This window comes from Canis lupus, chromosome 18 (genome assembly GCF_048164855.1).
Source record: "Canis lupus baileyi chromosome 18, mCanLup2.hap1, whole genome shotgun sequence".
NCBI classification, from domain to species: Eukaryota; Metazoa; Chordata; class Mammalia; order Carnivora; family Canidae; genus Canis; species Canis lupus.
In genome coordinates, this window is record NC_132855.1 from 54,737,527 (window position 1) to 54,752,280 (window position 14,754).

At 43.5% G+C, this 14,754-nt stretch overlaps 1 protein-coding gene across 1 annotated transcript; it reads right to left on the reverse strand.

Moving 5' to 3' along the window:
* Positions 1-10,982: 10,982 nt before the first annotated feature.
* KLF14 (KLF transcription factor 14) lies at positions 10,983-14,250 on the reverse strand. The gene has a single exon (XM_072784770.1). The coding sequence runs from the start codon at positions 14,248-14,250 to the stop codon at positions 13,285-13,287; it is 966 nt and encodes a 321-aa protein (XP_072640871.1). The 3' UTR covers positions 10,983-13,284.
* Between the last annotated feature and the right edge of the window lie 504 nt (positions 14,251-14,754).

A 14,754-nucleotide genomic window follows, 5' to 3' on the forward strand; every position in this document is an offset into this window, starting at 1 on the left:
GATGAAATATCCATGCTCCTAACTAAAACTAATCCCTCCACCTGTGCACTAGATCCCAATGCCCTTGCCTCCTTAAGAATATCACTCTTTCAATTCTTCCCATCTCTGTCTTGCATTAGCAATTTTCAGATCATTTTCATCAGCATATAAAGAGGCTGTTTTTCCTCGCCTTTTTTTTTAAAAAAAGCAATCACTTTCCTTGACCCCATTTTTTCTTTGTTCCCATTTGCAGAAAAATGTCTCAAAATAGTGCCCTATAATCATGGTCTTCAGGTTCTTTCCTCCATTTTTCCTAAATCATTGCAATCTGACATTTTCTCCTACCACTCCATCACTACAGTGCTCTTACCAAGGTCACTAATGACCATCTGGTGGCTAGAGTGAATGGCCAGCTCCCCAGCTCTCAACTTACTTGAAAATAGCATGAGCACCTGACAAAATGGACCATTCTCTTTTTGGATACTTTCTTTACTAGGCCTCTAGGACATCATGCTCTTGGCTTTCTCCTACTTCTCCAGTCATAACTCAGTCCTTTGTTGCTTCCTCCCCAGCTCTCTCAGTTGTTCAGTGCTCCAGGGATCAGTCTTTGGCTTTCTCTTCTCCCTCCACACACACTCTCTTGATGATCTAATGTGGAGCTAGAGCTTTAAATATGCTGTTCATTACCAAATTTTTATCCCTAGCCCGGACCTTTCTCTCCAACTCCAGACTTATTTCATTTGCTTATTCATATTTTCCACTGGGACGTTTAACATACTCAACATGTCCCAAACTGAACACCTGTTCTTCCCCTACAAACCTGCCTGCACTTCTAGCCTTCCTCATCTCAGTTGATGGCAACTCCACCCTCCCAGCTGCTCAGGTCAAAGAACTTTTAGTTGCTCTGATTCTTCTCATTCTCTCACTCCCCATAGCAAATCCTTTAGAAAAGTCTATTGGCTTTTCCTTTAAAAAATGTCAGAATCTAAAAAAAAAAAAAAAAAAAAAGAGTCAGAATCTAACCACTTCTCATCACTTTCTCTAAGCCACCATCATCTCTTACCTAGATTAATTACATTGTCTTCCAACATATTTCCTCATTTAAATCCTTCAAACAACAGTCAGAATGATCCTTTTAAACCCAAAGTAGATTATGTCATGTTTGGGATGTCCGGGTGTCTTAGCGGTTGAGTGCCTGCCTTGGGCCCAGTACGTGATCCTAGAGTCCCTGGATCGAGTCCCACATCGGGCTCCCGGCATGGAGCCTGCTTCTCTCTCTGCCTGTGTCCCTGCCTCTCTCTCTCTCTGTCTCTCATGAATAAATAAATATATTTTTTAAAAATATTATATCATGCTTCTCCTCAAAATCCTCAGTGATTCTCCATTTCACCCAGAGGAAAAAACCATCATCATAACAATGGCCTATAAGGTCCATATGATCTAGCATCCCCTCTTCCTTCTGATCATAACCTGCTCCTACAATGTTGCTCTCCTTTCTGGTTTTGGTTTTCTGTTTGTTTTGTTTTTTTAATTATTATCACATTCCCTATGGTGGTTTCTTTGGCTGTTCCCTCTTCCCAGACAGTTCCCCCCTGGCTAACTTTATCACCTTCTTCAAGTAAGTCCTTGTTCCTGTCTTATTTGCACAATGAAGACTATCTAGAGTACCCTATTTATTACCTCAATCTAATCCCTACTCCCACTCAGTACTCCTGATCCCACTTAGCCTGTTCTAGTTTTTATTAATCCCATATATTTATGGAGTTTTTGTTTAACATATGATATAATTTACTCGTTTATTTTCTATATCCCTTCTGCTAGAATATAAAATCATACGGGCAGGGATCTTTTTTTTTTTTTTTCACATATATATCCTAAGTGCCTATAACCGTGCCTGACACATTGTAAATGCTCAATAAATATTTGTTGAAATGTAGTCCTGGCCCATGAAAGCCTGATTCTTTTAGGGAAAAGCCATGAGCACACATAGCCCCAGAAGGAAAGCTTCTAGCACCGCCTTTGGGGCTGCTAGATGCACTCCAGTCCAATCCATTGCTGACCCCTGCTGGAACCCACTGACCAAGATGCCTTCCCTCTCTTGACTGGATGAGTGGACCTAGGACTCCTTGGGGACCGGCAGGGTGACAGGATACTGCTGATACCCTCTCTGCCACTTACTTGTGCCATACATACTTGGCTCAGGGCAGTAATAATTGTAATCCTTCCTTTCCCTTAAGCCTTTCCTGATTCTAGGGGTCTGCAAAAGACTGACTAAACTCCCTTTTGTTTTATTTACATTTCATAAGTACGTTCTCTTGTTAGGACCCAATTAGTTAGAGGGAGGGAAAACCCTGTTCTTAATTCCACCTTCAGAACTAACCACTTAATCTTTAATCAGACTAAAATTGGTGTGAGGGAGGTGTTTTGAAAAATATTAATGTGACTTTTTCCCCTTATTTTCTCCCATGTACCATTCCCATTTTACCCAGAGGCATCCATTTGCCTCAGAGAGTATCATGATTGTTATAGCAAGTATGCAAAAGTAAATAATGATTCTAGTTCAACTTTTGAAGCCTGTAGCTAAATAATAGTCTTAAAGACTTTGTTGCGAAAGTAAAAGAAGTTCTGAGTTTTAAACTCTTAAATATTTAAGAGGAAATCATGTAGCCTGGGCAAAAAGTTTTACTATAATCAATAGAAGAGGGAAGTTGAAGTTTGATGGTGGGAAGTTGCCAGCTATTGAGAGAGGAAGTAAATTGTTCTTCCAGTTGGAAGAGCCAAGGATAGGGGGAAGGTTAGAGGAGTTGAGACTAGGCTTCCTTGGTGCTTAGATCCCTTAGGACTCCATTAGCCCCTTCATTCCTTGGGCTTTGGCCCAGAATGGGGAAGATGGACACAACACCAGGAACCCCAGATAAGTTGAGGTAGAATCTGGAACATCTGGGCTGGTCCTTCACTTCCACTCCATGTTCAGTGTGGTGCTGGGGCAATATGGTACCATTCCAGAAGTAATTCTGAAATGGCTGAGAGGTATCTAGGCAGATGGACCTGGATCTGCATTCCAGTTCCCTGTGTATGGAACTGTATTTTCCATGCCTTGGTAAGAGGGTCCAGAAATGCTGGGAGAACCCAAGATCCAGACAAAGTCTGCATTTGGGATGAGATCAAGTCTCTCTGCAGAGACCTCACAATGAGAGGCTACAGCAGGGTCATAGGCTCCAGAAGTATGAGAAAGGCAGCCAAAAGAACCAGATAAAACCTGTTGCAACTCACTGGGCACAAGTACTATATGCCTAGGGATCCCCAGAACAGCCACACAGCATGGAAAATGAGTGAGGACCAGAGAGCAGCACAGAACAGCCCTCAGACCGCTTCCCTTTCTGCTCTCACAGGAATAAATAAGCTCTCAGCATTCAGAAACCAGGGTAGGAAGAAGGGGGGAGACTCTTGGAAGGAGGCAGCCCTGAAAGTCTGATAAATTTAAATTTTCTCCAACATTGACAGAAGTGGGAGCTTGTTAATAAGGTGCAATTAGCTATAGATGCAGTTAGCTACCATCCTGTAAATGTACATTTTTAAATTGTTTTTATTTTCATCCCCTTTACTAAACTAGGATATTTTGAAAGTATTCTATGTCAAGCTCTAGATCATCAAGAGCTATTGTGGAAAAATGAGAGGGACAAAATGTATTCTGAAGGAGGAGAAAGGAAAGGAGTGCCTCAGGGTCTGAGGGAATTTAGATTGGGCTTGGTTCCTATGTGATTTAACCTTTGTTGGCATTCTCCCCATCTCCCTGCAATGAGTTTAGAAAATGGAAGTGGGTCTCTGAATTCCTAGTGAGGGATGGGGGAAGAAATCTCTGTCCAAGTCCTGGAATAGACACAAGAGCTCCTGAGCTGACACCCCCAATATATGGGTAAAAAGGTTCTCAATTGCTTTAGATTCTTAGTGTACTATACTTTCTCTCCATATAAAGTAACCTATCTTTTGCCCCACTACTGTTTTATACTTTGAATTTTGTTTGATTCTGACATCTTGTCACACGTGCTTACTTTTATTAACATTTGCCCGGTATATCATTATCTATTTCACCATCTGCTTTTCTTTTTTAACCAATTGTACTTTCCCCCTCCAGAAAATATTTTTAAAATTTTAACTTATGTAAGCAATATATGAAGATATTCTTTTAAAAGAGCAAAAGCATTATATACATAAGGCTAAACATCCACTGACTGTCTTTCAATCCTGGTTCTTTCTTTAAATTGCTTGTTGCTATCCTTTGACCACAGTTTTGGTTCTTTATGTATTCTGGATATTAATCCAGCGCCTGTTAAATTTTTTTTTTTTCAGAATGTAGCTTGATCTTTAACTTTGGGTGGTTTTCAGATATAAAACATCTTAGAATTTTGATACAGTTAAATCTGTCTTTTCCCTCTTTGAATTTTTATTTAAAAAATGTTTGTGTTCTTAGTAAGTCTTCCTTTTCCAGTATATTTCCCACGTTTTTTTCCTTACTAGTTCTTTTTATAGCTTAAAAATGTTTAGATATTTACTACCTGAAATTTATTTTTCTGAAAGATTTGAGGTAGAAAGTAATTTTGTGTTTTGTTTTGTAATGAAAAGCCAATTATCTTAATAGCATTAGCAGACTGTCTTTTCTCCACTGAAGTGACATCTCTCTTATTTATCAAACTCTTTTATATTCACAGATCTGTTTCTGAGTTCTTTTTTTTAACTTTTTAAAAAATTTTTATTTATTTATTTATGAGAAAGAGAGAGGCAGAGACACAGGCAGAGGGAGAAGCAGGCTCCATGCAGGGAGCCTGACCTGGGACTCGATCCCAGGTCTCCAGGATCAGGCCCTGGGCTGAAGGCGGCGCTAAACCGCTGAGCCACCTGGGCGGCCCCAGTTTCTGAGTTCTTCATATAATTCCACCTATTTGTCTATTCCTGTACTATATCACATTGTTTTAATGACCACAACTTTGTAATATTTTGATATCTGTAAAGCAATTCTTCCTCCCTTTCCTTCTAACCACCCTCCCCCCGCGCCCTCCCCCACAATCTACTGTAATGTTTCCTTGAGAAAGTTTCATGAAAAATCTTTTGGGGGTTTTGACTGGAATTGCATTAGGTATAAATACGTTTGAGAAAAAGACTGACATCTTTATAGTATTGAGTTTGACCATCCACAAATACAGTATTTATCTCCACTTAGTCATATTTTCTTTTATGTCACTCAGTAAAAGTTTTATAGTCTTACTTATAAAAGTTCTTTATGTTATTAATTGCTACTGTTCATGATATCAGTTAATCTATTACATTTTCTGATTGATGACTGCTGGCATATAAGGTATTGATTTTCTTTTTTCTTCAATTAATGAAGTGAATTATATTGATAGACCTCTATTATTTAATTAATATTGCATTTTAAGATAAATTTCATGTGATCATAATGCATTATTTTTTCATTCACTGCTGAATTAGATTATCTAATATTTTACTCAGGATTTTTGCACTCATCATTATAGATAAAAGTGGTTAGGGTTTTTTTTTTTCTGGTTGTTTTTTATGGGGTTTTTTGGTCTTTTAATTGTCTTGTTTTGGTATTACAATTAGCTTAACTATATCATATAAAGTAAGTTGAATAATGTTCTATCTTTTTCCTATGATTTTGGAATAATTTATTAAAGATGAAAATTATCTGTGTCTTGAAAATTTAGAAAATTTGCCTATACAACTGCCTAGACCAAATGCCAAATGCCATTTTGGAGACTACATCTTTATCATTTCAATTTCGGATTTTTCCTCATTTTCTTAGATTATCTTAAAATTTTCTATTTTCCTATAAAATTATCCATATTTTTAAACTCTATTGATATAAAGTTGTTTTACTCTGATATAATTTCTAAAATCTGCTCATGTGTTACTATGATTTTACACCTTTTTTTATTCCTGATAACTTTTTTTGTGGCTTCTTTTTTCTTAATCGTCTTTGCCAAAGAAATCTTTTTATTAGGATTTTAAAAGTTTTGCTCACCAGCACTTGAGTGAATTTTAATAAAATGATTTTAGAAAGAAATTGGATGCTTTCAAAAGCAGTTTCATTTATAAATATTGCAAAAACAAAAACACTAGCTTTTGCCTTTTGTGAAGGTTGGGAAAAAATTTAAAAATATGTTTATGTGTAAACTCAAGAGAATTGCCAGAAGAATGTATGTCTGTATTAAGTCATCTTTCATGTTCTAATTTTTGCTTTTTGTACTATTTGTACGCTCATTCTTCAGCGTTTCAGACCTGAAATAAACTTATTTTTTAATGTAAAAAAAAAAGTTTTGCTCAACTGTACTCATTTTTTTCTTCTGTTTCACTAAGTTCTGTTTTTATGGCAGTGTGTTTCAACCTTTTTTCATTACCACCCTTCTAGGAGACTTTTAAGACATTTTTTTCCTAATGATTGCCTCCTCCTCAAGTCCTAAACCACCCATATAGTGTTTATCTGTTCATGTTGTATGGCCTTTTGAAGGGCCACAAACATTGTAATATCGAACATTTTTTGACCCATCAAGAACCAACTTTAGTTACTTTGGGGGAAATATCTGTCATATTGAGAATGCATGGTCTATGGTCCTTTACTTTCTTTGGGTTTGTTTCTTTTCTTTTGGAGATAAAAGTTCATTCACTTTCAATATATATATATATATATATTTTTTTTTTTTTAATAAACAATTTAAAACTTATAAAGAGCATTTTTTCCCCTAGCTATTGTCTTGCATCACAGAAGTTTTGCTATATAGTGTTTTTGGTTTTCATTCAGGTCTAAATTTTATAATTGTCCCTGTTGTCTGAGTCATGTACAGGTTTGCTTTTACATTTTCCAAAGCATGAGTTTTGCTTATATTTTTATAGTATTTTTATATTTGGGCTTATATTTTTGTTGTATTTTAAAAACTGCCTGGAGTTTTTAAAGACTATTCATCCTACTATATGGTCAATAGGAATGCCTATAATCTTTCAACATTAAGTTTGATGTTTACTGTAGGCTTTTGATGGATACTCTTTATCAATTTAATAAATTATCTTTTTTCTAACTAGTTTGCCAAGTTTTTTCAAATTAAATCACAAATTGGTGTTGAGTTTTCACAAATACTTATTTTAGAATCAAATGAGATGATCATGCTTATTTCTTCCTGATTTCTATTAACTACTTTGATATATTACATGTGTTTCATTCACCCTATGACTTCCCTTAGAGACCTAACTCTGTACGTTCTCTGAGCCATATTTGTATTCCTATTCTATTTCTTTCTTTAAAAAAAAAAATTATTTTAGAGAGAGAGAAAGGAGCAGAGGGAGAGAGACAGCAGACTCCATGAAGAGCACGGACCAACTGGGGGCTGGATCCCAGGACTCTGAGATCACAACCTGAGCCAAAATCAAGAGTTCTGCTCAACTGATTGAGTATTCCTTTTTTTTTTTTTTTAAAGGTTTTATTTATTTATTCATGAGAGACAGAGAGAGAGAAGCAGAGACACAGGCAGAGGGAGAAGCAGGCTCCATGCAGGGAGCCCAACATGGGACTCCATCCCAGGTCTCCAGGATTACACCCTGGGCTGCAGGCGGCGCTAAACCGCTGTGCCACCAGGGCTGCCCTGATTGAGTATTCCTATTCCATTTCAATGGTAATATCCCTGAGACTAACCAAAAAAAAGTTGAAAGTATTGCCTACATATTCTGTATCCAACCTGTGTTCAAAGGATGATTTTCTAAAGGTTTATCTACAGACTTAGGTAGGTACCTGTCAATATTCCCTTGGATCTGAGATCCCTGGCAGAAGTAGGCATTCCATTTTCTCTCTGAGAGTTTGTCTTCTTCTGTTATATCTCATTGGGTTCCAATCACCTCCTCTAACCTAGTAATGACTAAACTACCACCATCTTTTTTAGTCTCATCTTTAATATTGGTTAGCTTCTGAACTTTTGTATTTTCCATTTGTTGTCAACTCTAACCTCTAAGAACACAACCTTTCTTCTAAAAAAATCCTTCCCTTCCTCCAGTTCAGTCAACCTGTCTTTTTTTTTTTTTTTTTTTTTTAAGATTGTATTTAGGGATGCCTGGTGGCTCAGAGGTTGAGTGTCTGTCTTCGGCCCAGGGTGTAAAAAATCTTTTAAGATTTTATTATTTATTTATTTATTTATTTATTTATTTATTTATTTATTTATTTATGAGAGACACACAGAGAGAGAGAGAGAAAGGCAGAGACATAGGCAGAGGGAGAAGCAGTCTCCATGCAGGGAGCCCAACATGGGACTCGATGCTGGGACTCCAGGATCACACCCTGAGCCGAAGGCAGACGCTCAACCCCTGAGCCACCCAGGTGCCCCAAATGACCTCTTTATTCATTTTTCACCACTGCTTCCATTTTGGCTTCAATATCTAAACATATATTTGAAACAAATAAGATTCCTCTTTTATTTCCTCAAAGACTTGATTCTTAGGAAAAAGTAAAAAGGGGCACACCCTTTAAAAATACTCTTCCTATTGGGGTTATAATGGCATGGCTTCTCTCTACCTCAAGCCCATATATTAAAAAATTTTGCATCCTCTTTTTTTTTTTTTTTATTACTGATTAAAATTCACCATTCCTCTGTGATAAAACACAGATTGAGTCCCTGAAATTTCACTGTCAGGACTTATATAGTTAACGTACCTGGCACCAACTTGGGACATAAACAGAAGGGGACTCTTGCTACCCTTTGTCAAATAAAGAACATGGCCCCTCCTATAGGTCTCTCCCTGGCCATATAAAAGATGCAATTCAAATTAAGATAAAAGGGAACAGGACACCTGGGTGGCTCAGCCAGTTGAGTGTCTGTCTTCGGCTCAAGTCATGATCCTAGAGTACTGAGATCAAATTCCACATAGGGCTCCCTGCTTAGTGGGAAGTCTGCTGCTTCTCCTTCCCCTTGAGGCCCTCCTCCAGCTCATGCTCCCTCTCTCTCTCTTTCTCAAATAAATAAATAAAAATCTTAAAAAAAAAAGATTAAAGGGAATCAAATTGGGTGAAACTGATCTAATGTTACTTGCTAATCCCCAGCACAGTTTTAGGACTAGAATCTCCTAAACTTGTGTTTTGCAGTTTACCCAGAACTTATGCCATTGCACCTTAAAGTCCTCACCTACAATTCTGGCTGACAGTAAAGGCAGCACAAATTGTTCCATTCATTAGTGCTTCTCCTGGAGTGCCTTAGTGGCTCAATCAGTTAAGCATCTGACCCTTGACTTCAGCTCAGGTCCTGATATCAGGATCCTGGGATTGAGCCCCATGTCAGGCTGCATGCTCAGTCAGGAGTCTGCTTTAGGATTCTCCCTCTCCTTCTGCCCCTCCCCCCATGTGCTCTCTCCCTCTCTCTCAAATAGATAATTAAATAATTTTTTTAAAAAAATAATGCTCCCTTCTGCAGCAAGCCTGTCTCAACTATACCTGTATGAATCAAGATCAGCCACAGTGGCCTGTGCAGTCTAGTTTTGCAAAGTCCTATGTCCAGTACCTCGAAAAAAAGTAGCTTGGCTGTGGAAGCTAGTTGCTATAAGCTGCTAGGACTTGAAAAGGCCAAAGAACTCATCGGTCCAAAATCACTAAAGTGCTAAAGATTTGTGCTCTGGTATACCAGATGTCCCATCTCCACATATCTTATTTTGGTTCTCTAATTCCCATCAGAGTGACTATTTCTCAAGATATACAGCCAATGCATATTTGCATGTGTTAGGACTTAAGGGAGAAAAGTAATCCTATTCCTTTTCCCTCTAAGTTCTCAACTATCTGGATAATAGATGTAGGAATCAGACAAACGATGATCAAAATATCAGTATTTTGTTGATGAAGCTGTATCTAAAGCCAGAATTGGGTTTTCTAATACCATTTGCCTCTCTCACCACTCCCAATTCCTGATATTAGGATTATCCACCCAAAAGAGAATATACAAAGGAAACACTTACCTGGAGAGGTGCAAGGGGACATGGCCGCTCCAAAAGTGGAAACAGAGGGAGATGCTCTTCAGACCTGCCTCTGGAAGGCAGATCTGGGCCTCAGAAGGTATGCTTATTAGGTGATAGCTGGATATGAATGCACCACATACACATTGCAGGCAAAGAAGTACAAGAGAAAGAAGAGAGCTTAGGGTGTGTGTGTGTGTGTGTGTGTGCACGTGCGTGTGTATGTGTGTACAATGACCCTCTTCCCTGCGTCTCCATCACAGAAAAGTGAGTAAAAGGTAGAAACGGGGGTCAAGAGTAGCATCCCAGTATGTTTCCCTACTAGAAGAACAGAGAAATGGGGACAAATGACAGATTCTTGTCCCCTATGGATGAAGGCAAGGCCTGTACTCGTCACACCCTCCCAGGGACTGGGGATTCAATTCCCTCACATCCAAGATCTAACCCGGCATTCATCCCCAGCTTCCAACCCAGAATTCAGAAGAGTCCTATCAGTAGATTCCATTGCTAGATTTGGTCATGCCTACATCAGAATTCAGGATGACAGGGGTGGGGAAGGGCCCAGAGGTTCAGGCTGACCCCAACCAATCCCCAGACTCATTCACTAATTGAGCTCCATCTGTTTAACAAAAAAACAGCTTAGCAAAAGATACACCAATAAAGCCAGGAAGCCCCTTCCAAGACATTTCACTAAAAATTGTTTCTCAAGAGCTGTCTGGCTACTGGAATGAAAGGGTAACAACGATACCAAGACTAAGAAAGATTAGCCTATAATTCTTGCTTCCATTATCTGGCTACTCTAAGTGTTTTGAGTGTCCCCCTTCCCACTGTCCCAAGCCCTAGGAGGAGTCATTGCAAGACATACCACACTTAGATTGTCAGAGACCATCCCCAGACAAAAGTCCCCCAGGTCGAAGAACCCAAATAAGGACACTGCTTGGGAGCTTGAAAATCAAAAGCTATTTATCAAAGGGTAGTTGGAAAAGCCAAGCATTCTTAAGCCCAATTCCAGAAGAGTCAGTGGGAGTCGCTGTCCTGTTAGCTTCGCTGTTCATCTACCCAATGGCAGATCTTCTACTGAAGGAGACAATCCTCAAGAGGGCTCAGAGGGCCCTTCCTATCCAGCTCCAGCTGAAGAGACAAACAGAGCAAAAGGAGGACTCTTCCCACCACCAAGGTCCACCTGCACAATTGGGGGCCTCCTCTTCCCATATGTAACCCAAAAAAGAGCCCCACCCACCCCACTTAGTCTGCATCAGGAAACATTGACCCCTTCAAAGTCACAGGGCATACCCTTTGGGTCCTTCTTAAGGACCTCTCCCTCAGTGCAAGAGCACCTAGTAGAGTCCCAATGTCAAGTCTGTATCACTCACTCCCTCGAGGAAAATAGAATGCCCAGGACCAGCGAAAGAACAGAATTGGCACTGAAAATTAATCTACCAGGTCAAAAAAATAAAGTCTCTCCCCAAATGCCAAACAGTAATTCCCATTTTAGGTTCATATGATGTGGAAGGAGGAAATGGACTCAACCTGCTAAGAAAAGGGCTTTGGGGTTAAACACAACAGGCAAAATATTCAGCAGGGACTAGACATCTGAAGGAATTTAGAAGTGATAGGAATTAGGGAGGGAGGAAGGGAATACTGATGGCAGGAAGGGAGAGTGGTGTCCTTTGGCTAAGGGCCCAGAGAGGAGGTGAGGTAACCAAGCCTGAGGGAAAGAATCACTTAGAAAGCCAGATACCTAAGTTCTAGTCCTGGCTTTTGCCAGCAACTCAGCATGAGACTTTGAACTTATCCTGGCTTTGGTGTCTTCATCTGCAAAACAGGGGAAAGCAGTTTGTCTACCTAGATGCCTGTTATGGTCCTTTGAGATTATGGCACCCTCCACAAATGGGATTGATGGACTATTACAAGACATTCAGGAGGGGGGCTGCAGGAGCCTTACCAGAGCAGGAAATTCCTTTCAGCCCCATCTCTAGTAAAAAGGTCACATGTATACACATTCACACATATATAAGCAGAGTGGCCAACAACTTCATTCATTGCAGCAGACACATATAGGAAGAATAAATACTGCTGATGCTTGATTCCTGCATTGGGGCAGAGGGGTCCTGAGGGTGTAACTTGGAGGGACTTCAAGGTCAAGGGAGAAGGGTCCTACTATTTGATAATAATTTTCACTTTGCTGTTCCTTCCCCAAATCCAAGGCAGCCAGATCTTTGGAGAAAGCCACTCTCATCTTCCCTTCCCCAAACCATCAACTCACTTGCTGCAAAAACAAAAATGCACAGTTCCCAAGGGAAATAAACCCCCCCCTCACTAGCCACTAAGAAACGAACAGAATCTACCACACCTGAGATTACTTGGACTGGGCAGCTGGAACCACATGCCCCTATTTCCCTGAATGTTAACAATGGTCCTGAAAGGTCTTGTTGTGGACCTATTTCACCCAAAGTCACTAGAGGGTGAAAGGGGAACTAGCCTGGATCACTCTTTCATTTCTGTTGCTTCTATGGTTGTTTCCAAATTTTGAAACCAGTCTCACTGTGAGAGTGAGCCAGGAAGTTACCCTCCCCAAGTAGGAATCCAAATGGGAAGAAAGGCTATGACGCAAGTGCAGGGTCCAAACCATGCAACAGGACCTGCAAACAGACTCGCACCACTCCCCAGACACCAAGAAGCATCTCCCAGCCATACATTCACATGGACTCTTACATGGCCTCTCCTAGCAGAGGTAGCTGGGGCAATTAGGGGAGTGGAGGACATCAACCTCCCATCAACCTGGGATCCCTGTTTAAAAGATACTAAAAATAAATTAGTAAACATTGCTATTTACAGAAATAGAAATCATTTCTGTTTCCAAAGGCCTCTCACCATCCCAGTCCTGGACATTTCCAAGACTGCCACCCCTGACACCCTCTCCAAGGTCCTCCCCTCGTGGGTGGGTAAGACACCAGAGTCCTTTGAGACTGGGGGCTCCTCAAGCACCTGAGAATTCCAGTTTTACATCTCTGGTTCCATGGAAGGGAGACTCTTCAGGACTCTGGAGAGAGCACCGGGGTTCATCCCTCCTCACCAGTTCCAGGGGGCTGTCCTGAGGCAACCCTCCCTTTTAGGTTGGTACACGTGTTGTAAGAATTCCTGCTATTTTCGGGCCCCCAGTCCCTCCCCAGGGTCCAACGTGCCTGCCCGGACCAACCCTCGAAGCGGAGGAACCAGTCTGTGCCTTGGTCTAATGACTCCGGGAAAAGAGGGATGGGCAAAGAAAAGGCAGGGACAACGGCCTGGGGATCGTCCTTGCGGGGACGACTAACAGCAATGACCGTCTGACAGGCAGGTGGTGAAGCTGGGCGCCTGGCCAGGGACGGAGCCGGAGCTGTCCACCAGGCTGGTGGGTTGCGAGTCGACGCGGGGAGTGCGACGGCGCCCGCGGTACTCGATCATGTCGGGATGATAGGCTGGGTGGCGACGAGCGTGCTTGGTCAGATGGTCGCTCCGGGAGAACTGCTTGGGGCAGAGGGGGCAGGAGAAGCGCTTCTCGCCCGTGTGCGTCCTGTAGTGGCGGGCCAGCTCGTCGGAGCGCGTGAACTTCTTGTCGCAGTCGAGCCAGTCGCAGGAGAAAGGGCGCTCGCCCGTGTGGGTGCGCTGGTGGGACTTCAGATGCGACGACTTGTAATAGGCTTTGTTGCAGCCCGGAAAGGGGCAACGGTGGCGCTTGGCAGCAGGTGTAACCGGCCTCCGACGGGGGACTGGACCTGTGGCGGGGGCGGGGCAGGCCCCTGGGGCCGCGCCGGGGCCCGCCCCGGGGACCGCAGGCGCTCCGGGGACGGCGGGCGCTCCGGGGACCTCGAGCGCGCCGGCGGAGTGCGCGGGTCCGGAGATCTGCGCCGCGCTGGCGGTCGGGGCCGGCTCTGAGCACGGGGTCGGGCCGGAGGAGCCGGGCGAGGCGCGCGGAGCTTCCCCCGAGTTCTCCCCGAAGCCCTCCCCGGAGCCGCCGCGCAAGTCAGCCAAGACGCTTGCAGCCAGCAGGTGGGGCGCGGCGCCGCCCGCGCCGGGGCTGGGGGCGGGGACCTGGGGGAGCGGGGGGACCGACGCGGGTCCCGGTGGCCCCGGACCCGGCAGAGCGGACTCCGGCGGCGCCGCACCCACCTCCGAGCCGGCGGCTCCGCCCGCGCCCTCGGGGTCCGGCGGGCGGCGGTGAACCACGGCGCCCGCGGACATGGACACCAAGCACTCGGCGGCGAAGTAGTCCAGGCACGCCACGGCGGCGGACATGCTGGCACCGCCGGGCCGCCGGCGAGCGCCGTCCGAGCGCGGCCGGCCGCGGGCGGGAGAGTTCTCGGGAGCGTCCGTCCCGCAGCCTCGGAGCGAGAAGCAGGAGGCCCGGTGCGCGCCGCCCGCCGCCCGCCGCCCGCCGCCGCCGCCGCCGCCCGCGCGGAGCCCGCCCCGCCTGACGCGCCCCTGACGCACCGGAGCCCGCGGGGGCGGCGGGACCCGCCCCGGCCCGCAGGACACCCCCTCGGAACGCGGGGCCCACCGGGCTAAGTCATTTTTAACAGCCTGAGAAATTATCTTGTCTTCGCTCTCTTGCCTCTGCTGGTGAGCCAGGTAATTTTCATAAAGAGAAAACTCCCCGATCGTAACTTCTGGGCAGCCTGCCGGCGTCGCCCCCCCCGCGCCCGCTGGTCCTCCGCCAGCGCGGTGTCCGGCGGAGTCCGAGAAACTTTTTTTTAAGGAAAAAGAACTGCTAATACCTGATGTGCCTTTCGGTTCATGACT

What these genes read in the sequence shown, in the direction of transcription:
- KLF14 (XM_072784770.1), bottom strand. Translation starts at nt 14,250, where the DNA reads ATGTCCGCCGCCGTGGCGTGCCTGGACTACTTCGCCGCCGAGTGCTTG.